The sequence below is a fragment of the Nyctereutes procyonoides genome, unplaced genomic scaffold (assembly GCF_905146905.1).
Source record: "Nyctereutes procyonoides isolate TBG_1078 unplaced genomic scaffold, NYPRO_anot_genome, whole genome shotgun sequence".
NCBI lineage: Eukaryota > Metazoa > Chordata > Mammalia > Carnivora > Canidae > Nyctereutes > Nyctereutes procyonoides.
The window spans coordinates 2773772-2788507 of record NW_026575040.1 but is presented as its reverse complement, the minus strand read 5'-3'; the positions used below and the strand labels follow the sequence as shown (position 1 = coordinate 2788507).

The following is a 14736-nucleotide window of genomic DNA, read 5'->3' as shown; positions in this document are numbered from 1 at the left end:
TATAAATTTCCCTTTCAGTCCTGCTTCTGCTACATTCCATGAGTTTTGGTTTGTGTTTTTTTACCTTTACCTATTTTTCTATTTGGTTACCTTTGTTTTATTGAGCTGTAATAACTCTTGTGCATAGGCCCTTGTCTTTATGTTGCAAGTATTTTTCACATTTGCTGGTCCTTCATCTTGTAATCCTTTCATCAAGTAGGAGTTGACATTTTGATGTAGCTAAATCAGTTGATATTTCCCTTCATGGTTTCTCTCATATTTTAAAAGGCCCTCCTCTCCCCAGGATTATGAATGTGTGTGTGTGTGTGTGTGTGTGTGTGTGTGTGTGTGTGTATTTTTTTAAAGATGTCATTCATTTATCTGAGAGAGAGAGAGAGAGAGCGAGCATTCACAGAGGGAGATGCAGACTCCCCACTGAGCAGAGCGCCCAACTCACAGCTCCATTCCAAGATCCCGAGATCGTGACTCAAGCCAAAGGTAGACACTCAACTAACTGAGCCCCCCAGGCACCCCAAGTGTATATATTATTATTATTTTATGATTTTTTTTTGTATATAGATCTTCATTACATCTGGAAAGGATACAAAATAGAGATCAAATGTTTTATAAAAGCAAGGCTACCTTTGATTGGCTAAGCAGTGTTCTGTCACAGAGGTGGCACCGTCATGTGTTGTCTGTTGCCTTAATGTCAGACATCTGGACTGTTTCTGATTTTTTGCTATTATAAATAAAAGTGAGGGGGATCCCTGGGTGGCTCAGCGGTTTAGCGCGCCTGCCTTTGGCCCAGGGTGTGATCCTGGAGTCCCGGGATCGAGTCCCACGTCAGGCTCCCGGCATGGAGCCTGCTTCTCCCTCCTCCTTTGTCTCTGCCTCTCTCTCTCTCTCTCTCTCTGTCTATCATAAACAAATAAATGAATAAATCTTTAAAAATAAATAAATAAATAAAAGTGAGGACTCCTGGGTGGCTCAGTGGTTTAGCGCCGCCTTCGGCCCAGGGCATGATCCTGGAGTCCTGGGATCGAGTCCCACGTCGAGCTCCCTGCGTGGAGCCTGCCTCTCCCTCTGCCTAGGTCTCTGCCTCTGTGTGTCTCTCATGAATAAATAAATAAAATATTTTTATTTTTTTTTAAATAAAATCTTAAATTAAAAAAAACTGTACTGTATTTCTAGTCATTTCCTTAAGGTAGATTCATAGGACAGAGTTACAAGATCAGTAGGAGACTGGGACAGTAAAGCAGTTACAAGCAGGGGCTTGAAAAGGCGCTGCCTGCATTTGATTCTCAGACTCCTCTGTTCAGTTGTTTTGTACCTTTTTGCCAGATGTTTCCTCATGCGTTCCTTGTGCCTTGGTTTTCTTGTCTGAAAAATGGAGGTAATAATAGTACTCCTCAGAATTGTGCTGAAGTTTAAGTGTTTAATACACTTAAAATACTGGAACAGGGCCTGGCAGTCTACTGTTCCATCTCCCTCTGCTCCTCCCCCTAGCTCGTACTCACTTGCTCGCTCTGTCTCAAATAAATAAAATCTTGTTAAAAAAAATTAAACTGCTGTCTTTAGGAAATGGTTTTATGTTTCCTTCAAAGTCCCTTTTATAGAATTATGTTTTTGGAACTTAAAGCCCACCTTATTTGTTGTTGTTTTTAAAGATTTTATTTATTTATTCATGAGAGCACACAGAGAGAGAAGCAGAAACACAGGCAAAGGGAGAAGCAGGCTCCATGCAGGGAGCCCGATGTGGGACTCCATCCCAGGACTCCAGGATCACACCCTGGGCCAAAGGGAGGCTCTGAACCCCTGAGCCACCAGGTGGTCCCAGAAGCCCACCTTCTTATAAGGGTTTGCTTTCCCCCTAGTTCGTTACTTAGCCTGCGGTGATCCTCCTGAGTATACGCCCATAGCTTGTGCTTCAGATACTGATGTCCACTTGAGCCCCTGCCATCTGCCAGACCCTGTGCTGGCACATTGGCCTTATAGAACTGTAAGTCACTGTGTATGAGGGACCACAGCCTGGGAGAGGTGGCAGGCAGCATAGGGCAGGGGACACTGGACACGCACACTGTGGTGCCACCTGTGGGATCAGGTTGGGGGAGTGGGGGTTGGGAGAAGCCTTAGGAGAAGTTCTCAGAATTGTAACAGGGGCTGACCTTTTTTTTTTTTAATGATTTTATTTATTTATTTTTATTTATTCATGTGAGACACAGAGAAAGAGAGACAGACAGACCTAGGCAGAGGGAGAAGCAGGCTCCATGCAAGGAGCCCAATGTGGGACTCAATCCCAGATCCTGGGATCATGCCCTGAGCCAAAGGCAGACGCTCAACCACTGAGCCACCCAGTCATCCCAGGGGCTGACTTTTAAACCCAAAGTGCAACTGTTTTCTGCATGAGGAAACCCACTCTGTAATATACCAGACTTGAAATGAAAGGAGGGTTTTTTTGTTTTGTTTTGTTTTGTTTTGCTTTACTTTATAAAATAATTCATAATAGCATTTTTAAAAAACGTATTCTTCTTATAATCTGTAGCTTGGGGGTGCCAGGCTGGCTCAGTCGATGAAGCATGGATGGACTCTTGATCTCTGAGTTCTGAATTGAGCCCCACGTTGGGTGTAGAGATGAGTTAAAAAAAAAATCTTTTTTTGTAAATCTATTTCTGGGGCACCTGGGTGGCACAGTTGGTTAAGTGTCCTGCTTACTCTTGGTTTCGGCTCAGGTCATGATCTCAGGGTCCTGGGATGGAACCCCGTGTTGGGCTCTTTGCTCAGCAGGGTGGGTCTGCTCTGTGGCTCAGACTTAGACTTGGCTGGGCTGGTTCACTCTTTTGCAGAGCGTATCCTCATCACCAACACTGCCCTTTAGTTTTTCTTCCTCCCTTTTTAGAAATACCCCATTTCTGGACATCTTCTTGGGTAGGGCCTGGAGGGAATGTGTGCCTAGATGGGAAAGTAGGACTGCTGTCCTCTCCCCTCCCCCGCTCTTCCTCCTTTCTACTGCTTAATCAGAAAAGTGTCCCTTAGCTCTTTTTCCAAGCCACCGAGTTTGAATTGATTTTTGCTGCTAGTAAGAGGTGGAGAGGCACTTTCTGGTTCCTGCTAAAGTTACCTGACAGCGGAAGGTGTGCATCTGATAATTATAACTCTAGTGCTTCCAAGGCCTGAGAGATTTAGCTAAGAGCAGTAATCCTGATCTTATCAGGAGAGGGTTTTGTAGTCCAACAGCGTTGCTTATAACAATATCTGTTTTACTTCCTGGGGCTTCAGCCGCCTCTTAGGATTCTCCTATAATCCTGCCCATTACCCTGTTGTGCATGTCCCATTACCTCCTGGAATCAGTTAAAAGTGGTGGGAGGGCAAAGGTGTTTTTCTTTTCTTCCTACTAAAATCTGACAATTGGACTTTTTTTTTTTTTTAAGATTTCATTTATTTATTCATGAGAGACACACAGAGAGAGGCAGAGACATAGAGGGAGAGGTAGGGCCCTTGCAGGGAGCCCAATGTGGGACTCGATACCCGGACCATGGATCATGCCCTAAGTCGAAGGCAGACCCTTAACTGCTGAGCCACCCAGGCTTCGCTGGGAATTGGATTTTTAACATCACAACCTCATCAGCCTGGCCAGCAGTAGAGCAGTCACAGTCTAGTATAGGTGATACCTGCAGTAGAGTTAAGGTCTAACCAAAGAGAAGGTAGTTTATGGGTTGCTTATTTAAAAAATAACAATAGTAACAGCAGCAATATTCAGCCCAAATACTTTGTTTACATTTTATATTTCAGAGCAATTAAATAGTATTCATGAGTTTGAGATCAGCCCCTTTGAAGTCTAGCTCTTTTGCTGATAACTGCTTTGAGATTCAGGCCCCAAGAATTTGCCCAGATCCTTGACCTTGGGATTCACAATCTATTAGATTTTAGAGAGTAGACAGAAAGGAATCATTACTGTTCTGTGTCTTCAGGGAACATTCAAGGATCTCTATAAAGGTTGTCAGTATGTGTAATGGTATTCTAAAGGACATTTTCTTAGAGGTTCCAGAATATGGGGAGCCCAAGTGAAGAGTTGGAAGCTTAGCCGCTATGCTTTCAATCTGCAGGAAAGGGTTAACTCTTGCCTTGGGGAGGAGTGAGGAATGGGAACTAAAATTGCTTTGGACATCTGAGCTGTGCTTTAATAAGATATTCCAGGTGGTCAAGGAGTAATCCTAAAATAGCCTAGATACTTAATTGCTTTTAAAGTCAGGCGCTCCTGTCTCTGGGGAGGTACAGCTCTAAGGAATGCAGTGCTGGCTCCTAAGATCTTGGAGGCGTGGTCTGGTTGGGCTTTTTTTTTTCTTTTTCTTTTCCAAAATCCTAGTTAAAAAAAGGCCCAAGGGTAGCCTTCTTGGGTCAGGAAACACTGGTTGAATTTCTCCCTTTCTCCTCACCAGAAGCTTGGCTCTTGCCACTGCCAGCCTCCATAACTTGGCTTCTTCCAGAGTTGTGGGATATTCTCTCTGTCACTTTCTGTCTGTCTCTGTCTCTCTCTCTCTCTTTCTCTCTCTCTCTCTCTTACACACACACACCCCATCCACCGGAGACAGTGGTCTATTTTCATTAGTGCTCAAAGGCTCCCTGCTTGATTCCTTGCTCAGCATCTCTCCATTTCCATCAGAACATACCTTTCACAGGATAAGATAGATTCACATTCATCCTCTTTCTCTTTCATCCCCTTAGTCCAGATCCAGTCATCTCTCTGGTCCTGCTGCCCCATCCTGGATTCTGCATGGGCTCCTGCATAGCCAGCCAGCCCCAATGATGGCTTTCTCTCTCTGGTCTTCTGTGCATTTTACAAAGTATGTTAATACTGCAGATCATTACTGAGGGCCATTCAAAGTGTATTTTGTTAAATGAAGAGTAATACTGCTCCCTTACTTGAAAGATTACCTATTATGAAGGTGTTAGTTCACTAAATTATTCTAGAATTTCAGTGCAATCCAGATTTTCTTTGGGGGCGAGGGAGAAGCAGGAGAGCAAGTCATAGATTTTTTTTTTTTTTTGCAAGTCATAGATCTTGACAGATGATTCAAAGTTAATCTAGAAAAAAATAAGCAATTGTTTTTTTAATTGTCTCTCTTTCCATTAAGCTCCACAAGATCAGAGGTCCTTAACTGTCTTGTTCTTTTTCCCTCAGAACCCTTCACAGTAGCTAGTATATCCTAAGTGCTCAAATGTTTGTATGTAAATGAATATAATGAAAAACTGAAAAGTGAAAAATTCCCCATCTCAATCTAATTAGGTATCTACATATATTTACTTATTTATGTTATATTTTCTTCAACAAAAGTGGGTCATTAAAATCATCTAAAACACTGGTTTAATCATTTGTTTTTCCGTTCAGAAAACATTCACTGCTTCCCTCTTGTTCACAGTTCAGAGTTTAAATTTCCTCCTGGTATTCAAGGCATCTCACAGCCTGTTTCCACCTCAGCTATTCAGACTCGCATCCTCCCTGCCAAAACACGCCCTATTTATCCCCCCACTCCATGCTCATTTACACTGTAAATCTCCCCTCAACCCATTCTTCCAGGCCAGTTTTATCTCTACCTCTGAGCTGCCCTCCTTTCTTCCACCTCCTGGGCACTTTGTGTATTGGTACCTTGACTTGCTCTATTAAATGCTGTGTGTGTCCAGCTTGTTTTTCCAACTACACAGTAAAACTCCCAGTGCTGAGAATCACTTTTTGCGGGGTAGGAGTGTTCTCAGCAGCTTGCACAAGGCTCTACCTGGGTGGGTTCTCAGGAAATCAGTGTTGAATGAATTTGTCATAGAGTCTGTGCTTCTCAGGACAGAAAGGGCCTCTAGAGGCCCTCTCATGCAACCTTGTCTCCTGTTGGATTCCACGGCATGACGTCCCAGAGAGATGGCCATCCAGGGGTAGGAAGCTGTCCACCTCTTGAGAAGGCCCCCTCCATTCCTGGCCAGTACTGATTGTTAGAGACGTCCTTCTTTCCACCTGAAATTGTCCTCCTGACAACTTCTGCACAGTGACTCTAGTTCTGTACAGAAAAAAGGGAAAGGAAAAAATACCATCACTCTTCTTCTGCAAGGCAACCTTTAAATTTTCAAAGAGTGAATACATTTTCCTGCTGTCTTCTTGATCTTCCAGGGTTGAGGTGTTGAGGAAGTACTGTTTTAATTTTGAGGAGCAGTCAGGTTAGACTTTGACTCATTGTTTTTTGAAGGCGAGTCACAGCACTAGGTGCCATATTCCACTGGTCCTCCCAGAGACATAACCTGCTTTGTCACTCTTTCTCTTTCCCTTGATCCCCTGGCCACTGGGGGAAGACAGGGGCCCATCTTACCCTGGATGTTTTGTTTTGCAGGTAGTGTTGAAAGGTTAGCAATTCATATTCCAGTACCCACCAGTTTCCTAGTTAAGTTTCCCAGGCCCTTGATGTATGAGAAAGCTGGCTTCCTGGTTGGCTGTAATTCCCAGATGTAACCGATGAGATGACTCAGGGAATATAAGAATCTCCCTTTGAGAGGGCCATGACTTGGCACTGTAGGCATTCTGTGGCCAGAGGATTTTCTTCTTTTCCTCCTCCATCTATCCTTTCCTGATGTCCCAGGAGAACACCTTCTGCTGTTCTTTCCACCCACGAGGCAGGATGGCATGACAAAGAGAGCCAGACCTGGGTTTGTTACATGCTGGTGCTGCCACTTGGAAGCTCTGAGACCCTGGGCCAGTTAAGTAGCTTGCTTTTTGAGCCACTGTTTTCCCATCTCTAAACCACCTGTACATCACACTATTCAGTGAGAAAATGCCTGTTAAGTCCCTGGCACCGCCCTTTCTCCTTTCCCCATGTTACTTTCCACTGCCAGTTTTGAGGAATTTAAAGGCACAGCACCGTGGCTTCCCCAGGGGAAAGAAGCTGAACATGAATGTAGTAGCCAAAGCTAGTCTTGGGTGGGTATTTGGGAACAAACTGTCAGTTTCCTGTGAGCTCCTGGTGAGATCAAAGCCAATAGGAGAGTTCACAAGTAGGAGAGGCTGGAAAGGTTGTAAATAGCCCTAAGTGACCACTCACTCCCGTTGACTCGCCTGCACATTTCGGGGCTCTTGAGTGCTGCTACCTGCTGCCCTCCTGGTCACGCAGTCTGTTCCCTGGCTGATAGGCTTGCATGCAGCAGCCCTTCAACTAAAATGCTTTTCTCGGGGACCCCTTGAAGCCGTTGAGCTGGTTCCCTTTGGACGTGTGTTCCGTACACCCACATTCTGCTACTCCCCACTTTCCTCCCCACCCTTAGCCTCAGTTGGCCACACTTGGCATCCAAGAGAAACATCAGTGGGCTTCCGGCAGTCACACCCACAGCCCGGCGATAGGCCAAGAACCCTGCACCTAAACTCGAAGTGCCTGCGTGTTACAGTGCCTGTGTGTTAGTGCCTGTGTGTTACAGTAGTTGAGAGTGAAGAACCACTAAAATAGCCGCAGAAACCTGTAGTCGGTCCTTCCCCTAACGAGGAGGGAGAAGAGAGGAGTTGTGGGGTTCGAGGCCCCGTAGGGGAGTCCATCCCTGCCTTTCAGTGAACGTGTCTGTGTTTTCTATGTGCTGGCAGCTGGGGATATCCTGACAAGCCACAGGCAGACTGGGGACAGGGGCGGGGACACAAGCAGCCGACCCAGCAGCTGACAGCCAGAGGAGAAAGGTGTCGAGGCTTCGTGCAGGAAATAGCATTCCAGCTGGACTGCGAAGGATGGGCAGGGTCCACGAATTACTCTCACTTCAGCCAGAAAATCCTGTGAAGCGGGGTTTAACTGCCCCAAGACAAAAGAGTAACACAAAGAGAGGGGACAATTCCCCCATCGGCCCCAGCTGAATATTTTAGATTAAGTAATGGCCTATCCTTGCCTTGGACAAAAGAAAACACCTCCACTCCTAGGAAACTCCCCTTTGTTTTCTTTAAATCATCACTAAAATTCCTATCTGTGGAATGGGTCAGATAGTGGGATTGCCAAAGAGTTGGGTGTCCTGTTCTGGCAGGTCTGTCCATCCCCCGCAGTCACAGAGCTAGGGCTGCTTCTGGCTAAAATCCTGTCACTAAGCAGCGTTTTAAGGCTCTGATATTTAGGGGGCCATAGTGCAAGGTCTGCTCAGGCTCCGATGCTCTTTGGAGCAGAGCTGGAGAAAGCCAAGGGGTCAGGACAGCCCCCAGCTGCCTTCCTCCCCGCCCCCCTCCGCGCCCCCCCCCCCCCAAGCGTCCTCCTCTGTTCCTGAGCTGAGCCCTCGCACCTGGGTGTTTATTTTCCACACGTAGTCACACGGTGGTTGCACTGGTGTGCTTGTTTTTACACTCTTCTCCTGCTGTGGGAAGCGCTGTCTGGGTTGGGGTTGTGGATTCCGTCCTCCCCACCCAGCTGAGTGTTAAATCCTTTCTCAGAGAGCGCTCTGAGTGCCTGGAAGTTACTGTAATTAGCAAAAACCTGTGTTTTCATCTCTCCTGGTGACCTAGAGAGAAAGAATCCTCCTGCAAACAGAATCTGCTTCTGATCTCCAGCTAGAGAGAGCTGGGAATTGAGCTGCCGCAGTAAACAGCTGACATAACAGAAGCGGCAATGATCCCCCATTAAATGTCTTTCAGCCGATAGGGGCTCCCAGGATAATTGACTTTCCAGCAGGAATTACTGGCTCAAACAAAATCACTGGGCATTAGGGCAATCTCCTGCATCCTTTGAAAGGGGGACTGTAACTCTGTCTGGTTTTGCTGACCTGACAGGCATAATTCATCTTGATTATTCATTGTGCTAGTTGCCACCAGATGACACCAGATTTCTGCTGACTGTAATTACAATGTGGGGGTGAATCTTAGCTTTTTTTTTTTTTTTTTAAATAATGTTTCTCCTGCTTGATTATTGGCCTGCCTCCCTGAGCTGAAGAGCTATAGGAAGATCTCTAACAACGTCTGCCTGGGGAGATGATGAGTGCACAGTCAGATAGCATTTACTGAGCACTTCCTTACATCTTTTACGAGATAAGCAGGGAAACAATTTGGTGTAGCCTGTTTCATTTCAGCTGACAGAGTGTCACTTCTTGGTTATACTTACTTTGCTGTGAGCTAAATTGCTCCTATCAGAAAGTAGGTCTACATTTCAGAGCACTCTTTGAGTAGGGGAAGCAAAGTATGGTCCCAAAATATAACTGAATAATATCTCTTGCTTTCAGGCAAGCTTGATTAGAGGGGGAGATAGAAAAGAAGGGAATTGGACCAGGCTTTTGTATTTATGGATGAGGTTTTACAACACGACCCCTTTGCAATACAAAGAATGTCCTTCCAAGAAACCTCTGTTCCCCATCTCCAGATGTCCCTTCCCAACCATACGTACACCCCAGTACTTGCACACGTGCCTGTCTTGCGGGGAGGGTGTGTGAAGTGAGAGAGTGACAGGCTCGGTGCATCCAGTCCCATCCACTGGGTCCTCCGTTGACCAGTGTGGCATAAGTGAATAGTAGACGTCTACTGTTCATATTCCCCACTAGTGAAGGGCCTTTTGGACTCTTCTGTACAGTACATGGGTATATTTTTAGAAGAGGTGATTCAAATGTCCCATTACTAACTTTTAGCAGTGATTATAGTTCATCAAGCATTCACTGTGGTGTATTAAGTGCCAGGCAGTGTGCTGTATGTTGGAAGTACAAAAATGAATGAGAAACTTTTATTCTTGAGGAGCTGACAATGTGGTGAGGAAGATAGATTATTCCAAAAGACATTAAATTCTAAACTCGAAACGTACAGAGACTGCTTCCAGAGTACTAAGTGCGGCTGAGAGTGAAGGGAAGGCTTCCCCCAGAAGATGTTGGCTAATTTGAGGGGTAAGAGTTAACCCAACTGAATATAGGCAGGAAGCGGATCCCAGGAACATAAACAAAGGCATATTTGCCATTTTCTCCTGTTTGTATGGTGTTGGTTTAACCTAATCAATCAAGTTAGGATTCGGTTTTCATTATTTCTCTAATGGAAATGGATTTCACCCTAGAGGCACAATCTCTGTACCTTGGGAATAATGTCAAGCTCTGAGAGCCCTCATATCACTAGACTTAACGGATTCTAGCAGTGGGGCTTGGCCGAGAGGCCAGAACTTCAGGACCTGCGTCCTGCTCCCTCCTACCCTTTACCTTCCACTTAGAGGGTCATGAGGGAAGCTGGGCTCAGTGTCTTTATAACACACTGTATAGTATACAAACACTCCGTAAAAATCATACAAACACATATACCATACAGAACCTGAAGAAAAGTGGTACATCTCACAGTGATGGCTTCTGGAAGATCAGCTAGGGATGAGCAGCTTCTCAGAAAGTTGAGCCTTTGTGTCCTCCTCTTCCAGGATTATCAAGGATAAGTAACACCTGCCCTCTTCCAACAAATGGGCGTGATTTTTCTACCTGACTCCCATTTACTTTGGAACCGTAACTGAAAGCAAAAGATGTCCCTGTTGGAGGGGCAGAGGGGGTAGACTAAGCTAGGATAGCCCAGTTGCTGAGGGTCTTCATCTTTGCCCTGAATGATTGCCTTGCCCTCTGCCACTCTGTCCTATTCCCTTCTGAACTCTGTGCTTTGTTCCCCTTTCAGAACGGTGGTTTGACCTGGAGTGATGATGCAGATGGAGGCCGGGGAAGAGAGATCTCTAGAGATTTTGCCAAGGTCTGTAATGTTTCCTCTGTGATAACAAAAGGGGCAGTGCTGCCATGGGGTGTTGTATCTATCCCCCCCCACCCCCGCCCCAAGGAATAAGGGCAGGAGTGGTCTGTGAGTCACATTTGCAGTCATACAGAGAGATACAGAGATGGTTGTGTATGTCTGGTGTAAGACTTCCTGCATTAGATGGAATTTTTCATTGTGTTTTTTTTTTTTTTCTGGGGGGACCGGGACTGCAGCTGTATGAACTGGATGGTGATCCGGAAAGGAAAGAGTTCCTGGATGACCTCTTCATCTTTATGCAGAAGAGGGGTGAGTGTGCAGTCTACTCAGTTTTTCAACTCGGTGAATATTAATTGAGTGCCTACTGTGTGCAAGTCACTGTTAGCCATCCTGACTGCAGAGTGCCAGCATCTTAGCCCAGGAGAACAAGAGGCGCTTCCTGCCAACTGGTTCTGGCCTTAGCAGAGTAATTGGCAGACAATGAGATTGAAATGGGCAGAGAGGACCTAGGCAGAAAATGAGTGGAGTGATGCATCCAAATTTGGTCTTGCCTTGTTTGTGAGGCTCTCTTCTATTTAACTGTTCTGTGGAGGTATTTCAAATTCAAATATACTTTCTCTATAGCCTTCTAGCAACCTTGGACATCACCACCTAAACTAGTATGTGGGATTTTCTGTTGATGTACCTAGTCTTACAGAGACTGACAAAGGCCAATAAAAGAATAGAGGTCCCTCAGGATTTGTTGAGAGGGTCTGAAAGGATCCATGAAAAGGAAAGGCTCTTTTATCCATTGGCTCTTTGATTTTTGCACCCACTGGCTTGGTTGGGGCATTCTTGCAGTTAAATTGTTGTAGGTTACATGGACATCTGCGCCTTCCCACTTCTTTGTCCATCTCTCCTTCTCACTCCCACCCCACTTCCCCAGACGTGTCCACTTTGGACACTGGCGTGACTGAGTCTTGAGCCCAGTGACTTAACTTCCTGGCTTTACATCCTGTCACAGCAGTGGGTTCACCAGCCAGGTCAGCCCTCAGGAAGCATGGCCAGAAACCCAGCCTTTCTAGGAGAAGGTCCTCAGCAACCTGCGTTGCTCCACCTTCATCACCCTCAGGACAAAGCCGCACGAGAGAGCTATTCCCACCAGCCTCTTGCCTGGGATCCCGCTTATGTCTGATCATGCATCCCTTGGTTTTCTGCATCAGCAGCTTTACTGAGACCTAGGAATGAAATTCTCTATCTTAGGCTGAGCTATAACAGCAGCCCCCAGCAGGTACTATTCTGTGTTAACTCCTCCCCCCCCCCTTTCCTTTACCGTCTAAAGCCTCATTGCTGTCCCAGTAGCCTGCCCATTACTGCTGGTTTGCTTACAAAGACAAAGTTTTGAGTCTCAGTGTCCTCCCATCTCCAGGCCTCTCAAAGCAGTCTAAGCAGCCTAATTAGTTTACTCCTCCAACTGCTATCTGGAGCTGTGTGTGTCGGTAGAGGACAAGAATATAATCCTGAAAGATAATGTGACTGGCAGCAATGAAACTCCCTGGTTGCCCTGAGAGTGAAAAATCCACTTAATACTTTGGTCTCCCTTCCAATTACCTTTTAATTATTTACAAGCTCCACAAGCCCAGCTGGTGCAAACCCAGGAGCTGATCTCGTCTCAGAGGGGCTGCCATAGCAATATAGATTTTAATCAGCGATGTGGCTCCACTGCTTTATTTTCTATGTTATTGTCTCCCTCCCCAAAAGGACTTTTTAAAGGGAAACGGAAGTTAGATTGGCCTAGCCAGGAGTCAATATTGGAAATTATTTGTTTACTACTCTGTGTCCCCACTAGACTAGGAGCTCCTTGAGGACAGCCACTTTATCATATCTTTGTGTTCCCAGTGCTAGCACAGGGCCAGACAAGGGGGTGCTCTAGAAGTGTTGTCTGTGGGAACAGTCCTATAGGTGTCCCTTACTCAGCAGGCCCTGTGCGGGGAGGCTGAGCTGCCCCCCTGTAGGTAACCATCCTGTAATTGGAAGTCGGCAGCAAAAAGCAGTGTGTGTGCTGAGAAGCCCGCCACTCTACAGTGGCGGGGGGCGGGGAGCCACTGCTAGACTGCCATCAAGTATGTTTCTGAGTGACTCCAAAGCAGGAGTAAGTGACACCCTTTGATCATATCAGTTCATGGTGATTCAGGCTGAACAAATTTTCTTTTGTCCTCAGCACTTATGTTAGGTATTTCACTGTTTGCTGGCATCACCCAGAGAAACAGAGGAACCCATTTTGCTACTTGTTAGTTACCCAAATACAAGGCTTCTCAGCCTCAACATATTTACTTTGGGGACTGGACAGTCCTTTGTTGTAGGGAGCACCCCCCCTTCATGATAACCAAAAATATCTCTAGATAGTGTAAATGTCCCCTGGGGGACAAAAGTATCCCCACACCCCCACCTCCACCATTGAGAACCACTACTATAAAAGGATGAGAAAGAAGGTAAAGATCTAAAACTTCGTTTGCAGAGATACTTTTTATGGAAATCCTCCTCTTACCTCCATTCAGGTAGCAGTACCCGAGGGTAGCAGGCGCCTGTCCTGGGCAGTATCACAAGCACCCCTCCTGTGGCTGAGTACCAGAGGAGTGGGTGCTGGGACCGTGTCCTGGTCTGGAGTCCAGGGAGGCCTCCCCAGGGTAGGAGGTAATGGGAGTGGAGGACCCACACAGGCAGAGGCAGAAGCGTGGTCGTGCCCATGGCCCAGGCACAGCTGGAAGGACCCTCGTCTATGCCCTGGCTGAGTCAGCTGGCACCACACGGTGACAGGCCTTATTTGGCCGAGACGTTAGTACTTTGGTCTATGGACGTAGAACATAGAGAGCATGGCCAGAGCTGGGCCTTCAGGAGGCTCACTGTGGCAAGCAGTTTGTGTTGGGGGGAGAGAGGGGAGAGTGAGGCAGAGACAGAGTGGAGGTTGTCCTTTAAACTCCCGGTGATCTCCCTGGACACTCGCATCTGCCAGTGGGAAGTTGAGGGGGCGGCCAGGAGGGTGGTGGGGCACAGAGCCCAGCCTCACTGACGTGAAGCTTGTCCTTTTCACGCATATGGTAACTCCTGCCTGGGCCAGGGGTGGGGCTGGGCAGCTCTGACACTGCAGGCTGCACCACAGAGGATGGGGATGGGGCTCCCCAGTGATCACAGCTGCAGGTGATACAGGCAGTCCCCAGGAGAGGGGCCCGACTGCTACCGCTGCTTTGACCGCTGCTTTGGTCGGGGTCTCCTTCGCTTGTTAACTCATTTGAGTGAATGGACTACAACAGATGGGCCTTTCGGCTCCAGGCACCTTGGTTTCTGGGCCAGACCAGGGTGACTTGCACCCTGATGACCCCTCCCCCATCGGGCTCGCTGTCTCCTGCCTCGGGAACCTGGAGGCTGAGCGCAAAGCCATGGTCACATCCCACCCATCTCCATGATCTGGAGCAAACCCTTCTCCCTCTGGAGGCCACAGGTTCCTGATATGTAAAATGAGAGGGTTCATTTAGAGTTAATCTGGAAGTTTCTTCCAAGTTCTGTATTCTGTATTATGTCCATGATTGTGTCTTTTTGCTGTCAACAGATAATGAGCCACCCTCAGTGACCAAAAAGAGAAGAAAAGCCCCTTTAGTAATTTTCTCGCAAAACAGTTGTGTAAAAACTATACCAAGGACCTCCAAGACCAAGTGATTCTCACCTTCCCTTGCCTAAACCAAATTGAAGTAAACAAGTTGCCTTTGATTCTGCCCCCCCACCTGTGTTTCTCTAGAAAGACTGGTTAGATTTCAGAGTTCTGATGCTCCTTCTTGCTTAACCTTTGGTTGCATACACACACAGGTGTGTGTGTGTGTGTGTGTGTGTGTGTGTGTGTGTGTGTAGAAAATCCACACATGTTTCCTTACCAAAAATAAAGCCAAACTGTTGTAAATAAAATTATCTGGCTAATTGAACTGACTGTGGGTGGTTACTGAGAGATCATTCCATGATAGATTTTCCAGGAGGATCTCTAGATAGGCCAGAGGGGGACTGATATGGAAGTTTGATAAGCAGAGGATTATAAACCATTCCAT

At 46.6% G+C, this 14736-nt stretch overlaps 1 protein-coding gene across 2 annotated transcripts in view; it reads left to right on the top strand.

The window, feature by feature from the left end:
- The window catches only part of ARID3B (AT-rich interaction domain 3B), a 54598-nt gene that overhangs the window by 23664 nt on the left and 16198 nt on the right, over nucleotides 1-14736 (top strand). For both annotated transcript variants that reach the window (XM_055320099.1, XM_055320098.1), the window contains exons 3-4: nucleotides 10595-10666; nucleotides 10900-10972. In XM_055320099.1, the coding sequence (XP_055176074.1) occupies nucleotides 10595-10666; nucleotides 10900-10972 (145 nt within the window). The remainder of the gene's footprint in view (nucleotides 1-10594; nucleotides 10667-10899; nucleotides 10973-14736) is intronic.